General features: G+C 36.9%; 3 protein-coding genes and 1 pseudogene across 3 annotated transcripts; 1 reads left to right on the top strand and 3 right to left on the bottom strand.

Annotated features, from left to right (window-relative positions):
- Nucleotides 1-35: 35 nt before the first annotated feature.
- LOC130505904 (TATA-box-binding protein 2-like) lies at nt 36-1,704 on the bottom strand. The gene is made up of 7 exons (XM_057000504.1): nt 1,452-1,704; nt 1,081-1,160; nt 893-980; nt 659-730; nt 513-563; nt 347-391; nt 36-198 (listed from the first exon to the last, which is right to left on the bottom strand). Exons 2-7 carry the CDS (start codon nt 1,155-1,157, stop codon nt 70-72), a joined length of 462 nt encoding a protein of 153 aa, XP_056856484.1. The 5' UTR covers nt 1,158-1,160; nt 1,452-1,704; the 3' UTR covers nt 36-69.
- Nucleotides 1,705-2,483: 779 nt separating this feature from the next.
- LOC130505903 (E3 ubiquitin-protein ligase SIRP1-like) lies at nt 2,484-4,261 on the bottom strand (annotated as a pseudogene).
- A 515-nt stretch (nt 4,262-4,776) lies between these two features.
- Nucleotides 4,777-6,913, bottom strand: LOC108823038 (uncharacterized). Its single transcript, XM_018596266.2, has 5 exons — nt 6,519-6,913; nt 6,241-6,434; nt 5,833-6,163; nt 5,408-5,503; nt 4,777-5,284 (listed from the first exon to the last, which is right to left on the bottom strand). Exons 1-5 carry the CDS (start codon nt 6,612-6,614, stop codon nt 5,234-5,236), a joined length of 768 nt encoding a protein of 255 aa, XP_018451768.1. The 5' UTR covers nt 6,615-6,913; the 3' UTR covers nt 4,777-5,233.
- A 2,565-nt stretch (nt 6,914-9,478) lies between these two features.
- LOC130505902 (probable dipeptidyl-peptidase 5) lies at nt 9,479-14,032 on the top strand. The gene is made up of 18 exons (XM_057000503.1): nt 9,479-9,745; nt 9,841-10,031; nt 10,118-10,222; nt 10,313-10,387; nt 10,540-10,687; nt 10,824-10,906; nt 11,158-11,213; nt 11,293-11,429; nt 11,533-11,623; nt 11,718-11,783; nt 11,884-12,106; nt 12,231-12,332; nt 12,731-12,816; nt 12,881-13,003; nt 13,137-13,203; nt 13,297-13,388; nt 13,569-13,673; nt 13,778-14,032. The coding sequence occupies exons 1-18, from the start codon at nt 9,576-9,578 to the stop codon at nt 13,904-13,906; spliced, it is 2,049 nt and encodes a 682-aa protein (XP_056856483.1). The 5' UTR covers nt 9,479-9,575; the 3' UTR covers nt 13,907-14,032.
- Nucleotides 14,033-14,296: the final 264 nt, after the last annotated feature.

Here is a 14,296-nt window from a genome sequence, read left to right on the forward strand (position 1 = left end):
GAGAGAGAGAGAGAGAGAGAGAGAGAGAGAGAGAGAGAGATGCAGAACCATCAGACCAATTATCTCCATCTAAATGCTATACAACTCTTGAGGTGATGCACTTACACTTGAGAAAGCACTGTGAGAGTATGCAAGACCTTCAAGCCTAATGGGGAATTTGACATCACAAGACCCTACAATGTTCTGAATCTTGAAATCCTGTAGAATGTAATCAGAGATATCATTACTAGACTGTAATATGTAGTTTCTTCTTTGAATGAAAACCAAATGAAATGCCTGATCGGAGACAATACAGTGTATGTTGTGTCAGAGACAGATAGATTTTATATAGATTTTATTTGAGTACCTTGAACTTTGCAGGAAAGCCAAGCTTTTGAACAATCCGAGCGTACTGAACAACAACAAGAAAAAAAAAAGAGTTCTTTAACATCAAAATACATCAAGTTTATGTCTACAGTGTTCATAGAATAAGAAAGAAAATCAGACTGTATTGAGAGAAGAGATGGTTTTACCTTTCTCGCAGCAAGCTTTGAAAAATGTTCACTCTTGGCTCCGGTACACACCTAAAGAGTAGACAAAACAGATAGATACGTTAAAACAAGAACATGGTAGATCAAGAAATGTAACCAGATAATGGTAATAAGCCAATATAACATACCATTTTCCCAGAAGCAAAAATCAAAGCTGTAGTCTTTGGCTCTCTTATCCTCATGATTACTGCAGCAAAACGCTGAAGAAGAAACACACAAGGAAAAATTAAACTATATCCAAAATACAGAAACAAAATTAGTTTGAACTTCCAGTAGGCAATCAGAGAAAAAAACATCAAATATACTCTGACATAAGTTTTAAAATATATAAATACAGAGATGTAGAAAGACTAATGATATACCTTGGGGTTATATTCAGCATTACGAGCCTGCAAAGCTATGGATTTAAGATCAAGCTTGCAGTCTAAGTTCACTGTCGAGACAATGTTTCTGAAACAGAGAGACAAAAAGTTAAAACTATGTCAGTCCACAAACACACAAACTCAAGAATCTATGAATGGTGGTGTTATATAGACAAGAGAGGACTCACTGAAGAGTTGGAATAATCCCTGAAGGATGTTTCATAAGGTCAACTGGCTGACTCCCTTCCATTCCTTGTTCAGCCATTCTCTAAACATACACAAACGGTAAACACAACCAAATTAGCTAGAGATCTCAGACACAAGCAGTTATAATTGAAACTCATGAGAATCTGCAAACATCAAAGAGACAGATAGTTTAAGTTTCAACACTTGAATCTACAAACATCCACGAGCTTATACAAATTGTTTCACAATCAGACAAGGACAAGATACTAATCGAGAAAATCTCAGATCCAATTCTAAACAGCTACGAGGAAACTGAAACCAGATCCGAGTGATTGAACCGATTAGAAACAGAGGGCAAGAATCAAAATCAAACCTTTCGTTAGATTGGAATGCGGAATCTCAAATCTAGGGTTTCGAAACCTCCAAATGATTTGAAAAGGAGAAGGATTTGTGTATATATACACAAATGAAGGAAGAGAGGATTTAGAGAGGGAAAAAGAGATTTGTAAATTTGTAAAATGGGATTTATAAAGGGTGAAGACTCGTTTTCTATCTCTCTGCCTTTGGCTCTCTCTCTTTGGGGATGAGGTTTTGTTTCTGAGAAGGTCGCGTTTTAGATCTGAGGAGCCTTAAGACATCTTTATAGCTATATATACTTTACTAAACTACCCCTCAATCTTTTTGTCGGATGAGGGTAGTTCAGGTAAAACATGTCGAGATGTCTAATATTACTGTCTTTGCTTGAATTTAAGATGAACGACCACTCTTTGTCCGCCACGTATGATATTACAAGATATTTGTCTAATTAGGTGTGTTCAATTTCAAATTGATTTACTTTTAAATAACATTGTTTTCAATCGTGGAGACGTTAGAAAAAAACAGTGTTTTCATTCCTTGTGAATTAAAAACGTTTTGATGTAATCTTTTTTTTTTCTTTTCACTGAACAATACTTTCATTATAGTCTTCAGCCTGATGTTGTCTAATCATGTGTCCAACAAAAAAAAAGATATAGTCTAATAAAAAACTAATTGGTTTAAATTCAATTTTAAAGTATTTTAATCAAGAAATCAATAAATTTTATAACTCAACCAAAATCTTGTAAAACATAAAAATTAAATCACTTTCAGTGGTCCAATAGGTGACTTTGTATCCAATGTTTTTTCTATAGTAATGTTACTAATTATTTTGCATTCTATTTAAAAGATAGACAAGTGGACTTAAACCCATGTTCCAAGCTTCTTGCACTGCTAAACAGATGGCTAAAACATGTCCAATTATTAGCTTCAACCGCTAAAATAGTGGCCAATTATTTTAAAGTATTGAGTTATTAACTTTGCGGTAAAGATTAATGGGAGAGAGGTAGTGTAATATAAGTACTTCAGATCAGGCGCATACGCAAGGAGATCCAGTGAAGGGTTATTAATAAACCAACCATAAACTTCGGGGACTAAACACAAACTCATAGATTTTTGTTTACTAAAGGGTAGAGAGCATTCAACCAAATCTGGGAAGCTTATGTACAGACAACCACAGAAAAAAACACGTTAAGATTTGAACGGTGGTTTCATGACCATATCACAAAAGCTTTCGTTGTCTCAGAAACATGTTTCTTTCTTCAGTTTGTATCAGTCGATGGGTTGCTGCTGCCTTGGGACGACGAGAACAAGCTGCTAAACAGCCACGGGATTGATAATTCAATCCCATCACCATCATCGCTCTCCTCTTCTTGCTCAGTAGGGTGACTGTTCTCACTTCCTTGGCTGCTTGTAGAAGAAGAAGAAGACACACTTCCACCATTTGGTTCTTCAGTTCTTGCAGACTCCGTCTTGGTCTCATCCGAAGGTAACTCATACCTACAAACCGGACACGAACAATGAAGCTCAAGCCACGGGAGTAAACAGTCACCGTGGAACTTGTGCTTACAAGGCATCTCTTTACTTCCATCCCAATCACAAAATCATCCAAACAAACAGAACACTGCAGAGTATCCTCCTCTTGGATTTTGACAGTAGACAAAGACTCAACAGCTTCTTTGAGAGCTGGAGGTGTTCCGTATCTGTTGGGATCGTTGTCTGCATAACGCTGAAGCAGCGCTTCGAATCCAGGACCGATGAAATACTCGCTCAAAGAACCACCATCCACCATGATCAAGCGTCCTCTCTCTCTATCACCACCACCACCACCACCACCATCTCCATCTCCGTTGTTGTTGTTGTTGTTCTCATCAGGTTCAAGCGTCGACCCTCCTCCTACTCCATGAAGAGATAGTCGTATAACGGAAACAGAACTTCGTCCTCTTCTTCTCCTGAGGATCTCTTGGAGCTGAGAATCCACATCGTTTCCAGCAGCTTCGTTCTCAGCCTCTGCCACGTGGTTGGGACTATCTTCAACAGTAGTCTGGTTAGGATTATTCACGAGCTGCATCAAGATGGGAGCCCAGAGAGAGGTGCTGTTTGCTCTGTGATCATCATGTTCCTCTTCGTCGGACATCTCTTCAACAAAGCCACTTGCACAAAAGGGGCATTTGATCTCAGCTTCCATAAGTGGATCCACTGTTCGAGAGCACATGTGGCACCAGTACGTCCTCCTCGTTGCGATTCCTTCTTCTTCCATGCTCGATTAATTTCTCCTGTTTTTTTTTATAGACCAAAAAACAAACACTCAGCTTTAAGTTAACCAAACGGTTCCACAAGACACCGGATCTAGTTGCAAGACAGATCTACATCAAACCCTAGAACGAGTCTCCAAGAAAAAAAAACCCCATTTTTTCAAGCTCACAGGAGAGAAGAAGAATATGCGTGGTATTGAGTCATAACAGAGAGGCATAAAACTTTGGAACAAATCAGAGGCAAAGGTAGTTTGAATCGAAACTCCCACAAGAAATCGATCATACTACATACGTTATGGTTCGATTCAAAACTAAATGATACGCAGAAACGTTCCATTTAACTCACAACAAAAACAATAGATTGACGAAAAGTAAGCGCTTTGTTTAAGAACCTTCGAGTCTTCTTCCTCTTCAAGAGCAGATGAATCTCTCTGATACCTTTTTTTTTAAAGCTAAAACCGAAAGAAAGCGTTTAGGTTTGTGGGATTGAATTTATAGACGAGGACAGACGATAGATTCCAGATCCTTCTTGTGTGTCTTTAATAAGCTGCTGCTACTGACGACTGATTAAATATCAGAGTGGACTTGTCCCATTAATTAAATTGAATTAGATTAAGATCATATGACTTTTCAAAGAAAGATTACTGAAGCAAACTCATGCATTTTCTTGGGTTTATTTTATTGGCTTCAATCCTTTTTTTTTTAATTAGCTCCACTTTCTCGTGGGCTTTACTTTTTCTTTTTATATATAATAGTTATTGTATGGGCTTACACGTTTTTAGGAGCACTACACTTGCTAACGGTGCGTACAAGACTCCAGTGTTCTTTTATTTATTTTCATGTGTTCCAATAAGTTTTAGAGTGTGTGGTTCTAGTTTCAAATCGGAGAGCAAACTCCACAGTTGTGAAAACTCGACAAAAAGTCTCCAAACCGCATCAATCGTGTCCAATTTCCATACCAACTGGTTGCAAAACCGGTGTCCACACCTGGATAAAAACCATGTCTAAACCGGATGTCCATATCATCTCTCTCTGCAACATGCAACTGCAATCTTCATCATTCTCATGAGCAACTCACAAGATTCAAGCTTGGTCTATCAATATTTTTGGAATCCAGGATCATCTACTTTTAATATTCATACACAAGGACGACGAGACATCTAAATCTCAGAATCTTCACTCTCTCCATCCATTGCAACCCCAAAAGAAAGAAATTGTATCTCCATTTACACAAAAGCAAAACCGGGAAAGAATCTTATGATATGCATCAAAGTATATTCTGACTCTAACTCTAACCACACATATCCCCTCCAAAAAAATAATGATTTTTCGTACAAAATGAAAAAAAACAAAGTAGAAACTGTGCTTACTTGTCGTCAACATATAGAATCTCATCTTCTGCCAGGTGATATATAATTCTTCTTGTCCTTTGGAAGAACATAGAGATTATTTCATGCCTTCGAACTCTAAACCTCAGCTAGCGAAGCAGTTACTTCTTGTTTCTTTAGATGCTAAAGTAGCACCACCGTTCTTGAATGTAGTTTGCTCATAATGATGATGAAGACATTCCCGGCGGTTGTTTCAGACCTTTCTCTTCCTACAAAGAAATAAAACGTGAACTGTCTTTTATCATATGTGACTGATACGAGAGAAGTAAAGGCAACAGAAACAAGACATTAGAAAAGCCACAAAAAAATGTTGAAACAATGGAGAGACTAACATCAATAGCATGCAATGATCTGGATCCGGGGGACATAATCCGAGAGGCTTCTGCAGCAGATGGTGATCCATTGTTCTCAGCTGAATAATGATTCACCTACAAAAGGATGAAAAAATTGGATTGACTGAGTGACTTCTTCAATGCTCCCATTATTTATTACTATGCAGTGTGTGTTATACTGTTATGTTATATCCTAAGTTGTTATCTTACTAAGCGCTCTTGTTATTTTGCATCTACCACAGAAGGACAAGAAGAATCATACATCTTAATTTTATCACAGAGTCAGTATATTGCATTTGCATCCACTACAGCTAAAACCGTTCAGAACAATAATCAACAATAATCAGGCATGAAGACAGTGAACAAAGCTGTAAAGAGAGAGAAAAAAAAAACAAAGCTGTAAAGCTCGAGTAAAAAGAGTGTACCTTTGGTGAACTCAAATTGGATTGGGCGTCATCAAAAAGAGAGGTGTAGTAGGCAGGGTCGTAGATAGAACCACCCAAGATTTCTTCAGCAGCAGCAGCACCTGAAGAACACTGCCTGTCAATAGCAGCAGCAGCAGAAGCAGGAGTTGGCGGATTCAAGAAACTGTTTCTCAAATCAGAAGAAGTGTCGACAATAGAAGCTCCCAGCCTGTAAATCTGAAACCACAAGAGAGAGGAAGAGAGCCTGACAAAGAAGCCAACCATCTCCATGGCCATCGTCAGCTTCACTGAGAATATGAAGAAGGTCCCATTCGTCTCTGCCGAAATGCTCCTGCAACAAGATCATCTTATTTGTCAATCAAAAGGCAAAGTCAAGATTAGTTCAGAGATTAGCAAGAGTGTGATTACCAAATCTCTTCGGTGAAGAGGATGAACCAGGAGACATCGAGAAGAAGAGCACAGAAGAGGAGAACGGCGTATGTGCGGCCGAGACTTTGGCTGTTGCTCTCGATAGCCACAAGCGCGAACAAGGCAATCGCTAAGTTGATGAGTAAAACGCCATTGTATAATGCGCCTAGTGATCCAATCAGCGCGCAACCAATCTGGAAAAGAAAAATAATCACGAATCGATGAACCCTAGAGTCGATTTCGAATCAATCACGAGGAGAGAGAGAGAGAGGGATGACCTGGATGTAAATAAGGAAGACGGCGAGAGATTGGAGCTTAACGTAGTCGCGTAGCCAAGGCTGTATTCGATCTCGCAAAGAAGAACCACAAAGCATCCTCAATCAATCTCGCCTCTTCATAAATAAATATCTACGAAGCTTCTGAATCAACGGAGAGAAGAATCGACTATTTCGCGAGAATAGAAGAGTTTGTGTTGGTGGCGGGATCACATGGAATCTCAAAAGAAGAAGAAGAAATCAAAACAGGTAAAAGAATATATTCTCCACAGTCCCAGGCCAGGCCAGGCCAGGGAGATTTTAAAAAAATATCTTCAAAAATGAAAATAAAATTAAAATCAAAAGGGACACTGGAATAACGCTGTTTCTTCCTTCCTTCCTTCCTTTCCCTACTCTACTAGTAGTGTTTGTTTATTGAAATTCACTTCACTTCACTTCTTCTTTTATTTTAAGAATCACCAACATGTGATAGATCAAATCTATAATATGATAGTGGTACGCAGTCTTGACTTCACTCACTGGACTTTAATCTCTTATGGGACAAATGGGTCAAAAAAAAATCTAGAACCACCTAATGATGGCTGAATATGAACCATTAGATCAGAATCCTTCACGTTATAATATGAACCGTCGGATGTGAAAGATGAAATATTTACAACAATGTCATTAATGAATCTTTTTCCTTAGCCGTTGGATCTTATGATCTTGTTCTGATCTTGGCCATCGGATTTCACTCATTTTCTTTCTTTTATCTCTTCTTTTTTTTTTTTTATCTCAACCACTCACATCCACACAATCTTCTTTATTTCATTATCTTATTCGACTGAGTACAACTAATATAACTCGTACAACTAAATATGTAAAAAAATTATATAACTGATACATAAATGTTTTACACATAAAATAAACAAACAAATATTTTAATTGGTATATAATGACAAAATTTCATCTATTTTGTCGAGGTTTTTAATGTTTTGTTAAATTATTACATTACACCTTTAGTTTTACATTATATTTTTTTACATTTTTAAAGTTTATTAACTATATTAGCCATATTATTATGATAAACAAACATTGAACATGTTTTTACAAAGATAGGATGTGAAAATATTGGTAAAACCCCCCGTTACTAGACATATAAAAATTGGTATAATCTTTTAGTATATATTAGATGAGTATTACTGGTACAATTGGTATAACTTTGACATTTCGGAAATTGACAAAACAAATTTGATACTACATATGAGAAAATAATCAAATATATCAATTGGTATGTACTTAAAAAGTTTATCTTGATGTATTTGAAGTTTTGAAAAAAAAATCATAAATTATTACACAACTTCATAAGTTTACATGATCTACCTTATACTTTTAAGGTTTGTTAACTTGTTTGTTCACATAATTTTTGGAAAACATTAATGAAATTCATTTTTACGAAATTGATAATTTCATTGTAACGGGGCAAAGTCATATAACACATAAATAAGTGGTACCACTCAGATAATCTTATTTATAATATGGTATAACTAATATTTTCGATTTTACTACCAAAGTACAACTATGAACAAACTCGCACAACTAAAAAACTAGTACAACTATGTATAGCCGGATGTGACCTACTTCCTCCTTTTCTCACATCTCCTTTAATTCCGAGCCACATGATCCTTTATTCTCTCATTCGGATGGGACCCATTTCCTTTTTTTCTCAACCATAGAATCATTTTCTCTTGTTTGATCATGACCATACAATTTCTCTTATTTGGATGGATATAACTAGTATAACTCGTACAACTAAACATGTTAACAAAATAACTAATATAACTAATATAATTAATATATAAATTATATAATTCATGTATAATATGCAACTAATGTAACTGAATCGACTAATAAATCATGTTTTACATATGAAATCCTGCTTGGATGGATTTGATGAGGACCACCGTGGACACCACCGTCGAGCATCCTCTTCTTCGCCACGACTTCAGTCATCTTTGCCGCAAAACTCTTCTTATTCACTCTGTCTTTCTTCTTTTTTTCTTCTTCGTTGTGGCATCTTTCTTCCTCACAGTAAAGTTTTTTTTTGTTCATCGCTGGTGAGCCACTCTTACTCATCACCAACGCTCCCTTCTCTACTTCTTCAGGTGACTCTTGTTTTTGGGAGCCATGGTTGAATACTTTTCTGGCTCAGCATCTACCTTTTTTGCCCTGAGAGCAAAAATATAAAGATGATTCTTTTCCGAAAATAGTACAACTAACATAACTAGTACAATTAATAAACAAATCATTAACCAAATTAAATATTATTGAAAATATACCATTCATGTATTTGATACATGCATGGAGGGGAAGATTAGACCAACATATCTTATTAATTCTACATCATCCTATTTTCTATCATCTTCATACACTGAAAACAAAAAAATAAATATCACCATATTATTGCAAAGTTGTACTAGTTATATATCAATTATAATGGTTATACTCAATCTATTTATACTAGTTATACTTGTTGTAGTTGTACTATTTTTACTAGTTGTACTAATCGTAGTTGTACTAGTTTGAGTTGTTCTAGTTGTATAAGTAATACTCTGCGTTCTTCTTTATCTTGAATCGTGTATATAAAAGATGAAATTTGATTATAGATGATATATAATTAATTAAATATGACTATGGATTTATCGATTTGAGATATAAAATAGAAATTTGATGAATGGTTGAAGAAAATTTTTGATTTTATTTTAAGGTGAAAGAATGTAAATAGAGAAAAAAAAGGAAGAATAAAAAGATTAGGGTAAAAGTTAGTTCAGATTTTGGTTCTGGATCCGGGTCAGATCTGGGTTGGATAGTAATGGCATAAGTTAGTAAATATATTTAAATCCTTTGGTCTTATGGTCTTTTCTCTCTATTTTTGATTTATTTTTAATTCATTTTTTAATTGAAAATAGAGGAGGTTCATTCCAGATTTTTTTTGACCTCTCTTGTCCCATTCCAGCATTTGATCCTCACTCACTCACTCCCTCTTCTTCCGTCAAACCACCTCGCTCCTCTTTCGCATCCATGTCGTCTTCTGAGTCTCCTCCTCAAGAGAAAATCACCGCTCCTTATGGTTCCTGGAAGTCTCCGATCACCGCCGACGTCGTTTCCGGCGCTTCAAAGCGTCTCGGAGGCACCGCCGTCGATTCCCGCGGACGTCTCGTCTGGCTCGAGTCTCGCCCCAATGAATCCGGGTATCTTATTTCCCTACTTGATTGATTTCAGATTTTAGAAAAGAAAGAAACTAAAAACGCTAATTTGATGCTGCGATGATGGTTTGAAATTGAAGGAGAGAGGTATTGGTGATGGAAGGAGAAAAAGAAGGAGGAATTGATATAACACCAAAGGAGTTTGGAGTGAGGACTTTGACTCAGGAGTATGGAGGTGGTGCTTTCCGTGTTTCTTCATCCCACGATCAACTTGTTGTTTTCTCCAATTACAAAGATCAGCGTCTCTACAAGCAACACTTTGCTAACAAAGGTGATTATGATTGATATAACTAACCTCTCTCCTGAGTTAGCTAGCTTGGCAAGTTTCTCATGTTTGTTTGTTCTACTTTGTTTCAGATTCATCTCCCAAGCCAATCACCCCTGATTATGGTTCACCTGCTGTTACTTATGCTGATGGTGTCTTTGATTCCCGCTTTAACCGCTTCGTTACTGTTAGGGAAGGTTCGTTCCTTCATCTCCCTCTAATGCTTAAGTTTGTCTATTTTCCATGTAATTTATAGAACTGATCTGATTGGCTGCTGGACTTTGTAGATGGTCGCCTGGACAGATCAAACCCTATTACCACCATTGTGGAGGTCAATCTAAGTGGTGGAGACACACTTGAAGGTATCCAACTTTCTACTAGTGGATTTTAAGTAATTATTACTTGCACTGATATATATATAAAGATAGCATTCATATGGGATGTGGTTTATGTTTTTTTTTTTTGTAATACATGTGATCATTGACACTTATGAATGTATTTCTTTGTGATCCAGAACCAAAAGTTCTTGTGAGTGGCAATGATTTTTATGCCTTTCCACGATTAGACCCCAAGTGTGAGCGTTTGGCATGGATTCAATGGACTCTCCCTAATATGCCTTGGGATAAAGCTCAGCTCTGGGTTGGCTACATTTCTGAGTCCGGGTGAGAGCTTCTTCTATATCCACTGCATATGGATTACACTTGCATATGCATCTTCAGAATTTTTATTGTTCATGCTTTTATAGTTTACACTTGCATTGTTTTATTAATCAGAGAGCTCTACCTTTTCTTTTTGCAGAACTATTGATAAACGTGTATGTGTTGCTGGTTGTGATCCCGAGTATGTGGAATCTCCCACTGAGCCCAAGTGGTCACCAAGAGGTATTTCTCTGAGTCTGAGATAAAATTATGCACAAGATCTACCATTTCCATTTGTTTCTCATAAGTTTTAGGCTAAAAGGGTCTTTGACAATAAAATGAATTATTTTTCATCTGCTCTCTTGTCCTTTTCACTTGTTGCAATCATCTTTCTTCTTCTAACCAATTAACAAAGATTGTGATTTCTATTGAGCAAAAGGATGATTAGCAATTTTCATGGTTGTGATGTGAGACTCTCTGACTTTATTTTGCAGGTGAACTCTTTTTTGTTACTGACCGAAAGAACGGATTTTGGAATATACATAAATGGGTAAAGAAAACTTTTCCATTTGCCACTTATACATTTAGTTTTCTAGTCTGCCTAATCAGAAGATGAAATTTTGTCACAGATTGAAAGTACCAATGAGGTTGTTTCAGTATATCCTCTAGATGGTGAGTTTACAAAACCATTATGGGTTTTCGGTACAAACTCCTACGAAATAATCGAGTGCTCTGAAGAGAAGAACCTAATTGCATGTAGCTACAGGTAATACCGAGCAAACCTAAATTTCTCTGATATTCCATGTCAGATTTGATGATCCAAAAAATTGTGCTTCTGTTTGGTAACAATTTATTGTTCCTGAATACAGGCAGAAAGGAAAGTCATATCTTGGCATTTTGGATGATTCGAAGGGTTCATGTTCTCTTCTTGATATTCCTTTAACTGATTTTGATAACATTGTAATATATCCTTTTCTTTTTTCCTTTTCAAGTTTGTGTCTTTGATTCCCAATTGAATCCAAAAGTAACAGAAAAACTGTGTTTCTATTTTCAGACATTAGGTAATCAATGCCTTTATGTTGAGGGAGCATCAGCAGTTCTTCCACCATCAGTTGCCAAGGTAAAAAATGATTCACACTTTCACAGTGTATGTAGGTTTTAATTGAGGATATATTGTGTCTGATGATAGCTGTAGATTTATAGTTTCTTCTGTTAAACAGGTAACACTGGATAAGCATAAGATGAAAGCACTCAGTTCTGAGATTGTTTGGTCTTCTTCCACCGATGTTTTAAAGTACAAGTCTTTCTTCAGCGCGCCAGATTTGATTGAATTTCCAACAGAGGTTCCTGGTCAAAACGCTTATGCTTACTTTTATCCCCCAACCAATCCGCTCTACAATGCTAGCATAGAGGAGAAACCTCCATTGATAGTGAAGAGTCACGGTATGCAAATATACCCATTTGCATATGCTTTTAAACTTGTTTAGTTCAAACTTGATCATCCTAATATTGCAATCAGGTATACATGCCTCTCTAATAAAAAAATTTCAACGATCTGAATCTACAGGAGGCCCTAGTGCTGAATCACGTGGATCCTTGAACCTGATTATCCAGTACTGGACAAGCCGAGGGTGGGCATTTGTTGATGTCAATTACGGTGGAAGCACAGGTTTGTACTACAGTTGTATCATTTTTTCATTATATTCCGCTAGAATCATACTCTATTCCATGAATGAGGAATCGCTGACCAAAATTCAAAAGGAATATGAGATAGAACGAAGAACAACATAGGTTTTGTTGCTAGAGAAGCCAGAAATTCTCTAAAACCTCACAAGGTCCCAAACCAACTCCCAAATCGCTTAACACTCCCACAAATCCACCCCTCTCTTATTTCTGATGGTCCAATTCAGTAATACATACATATGCTGGTGTACTCTGGTGTAACTCTTGTCGCATTCTTGTCAAAGAAGATTGTCTTGAGACGTCCTGTTTTCAGTATTCCATTCTCAGCATGTCTGCATACAAACGTTGGTCTATTGTGACAAAAATGTTACATATATTTTGAAGGTTATGGTCGAGAGTATCGGGAGCGGGTGTTACGGAGGTGGGGGATTGTTGATGTGGATGACTGTTGTGGATGTGCTAAGTACTTGGTATGCATTTTCTTTGCCTATTTTATGTTGAAACAAAAATTCCAAACATGTTTGGTTTGGACAGGTATCTTCTGGAAAGGCAGATGTTAAGCGGCTCTTTATATCTGGAGGTTCTGCAGGAGGTTACACAGCTCTTACAGCATTGGCATTAAGAGATGTCTTCAAGGCTGGAGCGTCTTTATACGGGGTGAGTACACTATATAATAATACCGTAATAGTAATTTTACACTTCTCTCTTCAAAAAACATGGTGATTGGTGCTTGAAAACCTTATGAGCAGGTAGATAATTCATATTTTGCTTTGGCTTCTTTATAATGCAGGTGGCTGACCTTAAAATGCTGAAAGAAGGTCATAAGTTTGAATCCCGCTATATCGACAGTCTTGTTGGTGAGTCAAATGCCTCAGAAGAGCTCATTTATATATGCTTTAATTTTGTTTTGGATTAGCTGCCATAATTCTCTAGTACGTATGCAAATGTAGAAGAAGAAAAGGATTTCTATGAGAGATCACCAATCAACTTCGTCGATAGGTTCTCTTGCCCCATCATCCTTTTCCAAGGATTGGAAGACAAGGTTTTTATATTTTCCACTCTTTGCTTCTTGTATTTTTTTCATCACTCTGTGTATGAAGAAGATTGAATTCATCATCGTCCGGATTTTGTTCTCCATTTTGCTAAACACATCATCCCCTTGAATCCTGCTTTTGTATTTTGGGAATACGATCTGTATCGTAATGCTGAATATGTGTTGCAGATTGTAAACCCGGATCAAACTCGTAAAATCTATCAGGCACTGAAGGAAAAAGGTGTGCCTGTTGCCCTTGTCGAGTACGAAGGAGAAGAACACGGTTTTCGTAAGGTAAACAGCTTCTTTGATCACTTTTTTGCATGTACAACGAGGAGTTTTAAAGATATCGTTATAGTAATAATAATGCAAAAGCATACTTTACAATTGGTTAACAGGCAGAGAACATCAAATACACACTGGAGCAACTAATGGTGTTCTTTGCCCGAGTCGTCGGAGGGTTCCAAGTTGCTGATGACATCACTCCTCTGAAAATTGACAACTTCGACACTTCCAGTGATGCTTAGGTTTGTGTGTTTTGTTCACATTTTAGTCTCAAACACAACAACAGTTCGTCTCTTTCTTTGTCTTGTTTTGTTATAATACATGGTGCGGTTGTTGACCATCTCTTTATCATAAACCATTCACATTCTCTTGCTTGGTGCCATCTGGTAGCCGTAACATCACCTTTTTTAGGATACTGAATCTCTATATAAAGTCTTATAACATAGTTTCCCATGTGCCAAATCCATATATTCCATTCGAGTAAAACTGATACATTCCAATCACAAAGAAGATGCAGCACACAACTAATAATAGCCAAGGACTTAGTCAAATGATCTTAAGAACCATCCCGTTCCCATGCACTGATTGAAGTATCAAAATGATTGTTCACAAAAACAGACAAAAACCTCAAA

Source organism: Raphanus sativus, unplaced genomic scaffold, assembly GCF_000801105.2.
Source record: "Raphanus sativus cultivar WK10039 unplaced genomic scaffold, ASM80110v3 Scaffold2685, whole genome shotgun sequence".
NCBI lineage: Eukaryota > Viridiplantae > Streptophyta > Magnoliopsida > Brassicales > Brassicaceae > Raphanus > Raphanus sativus.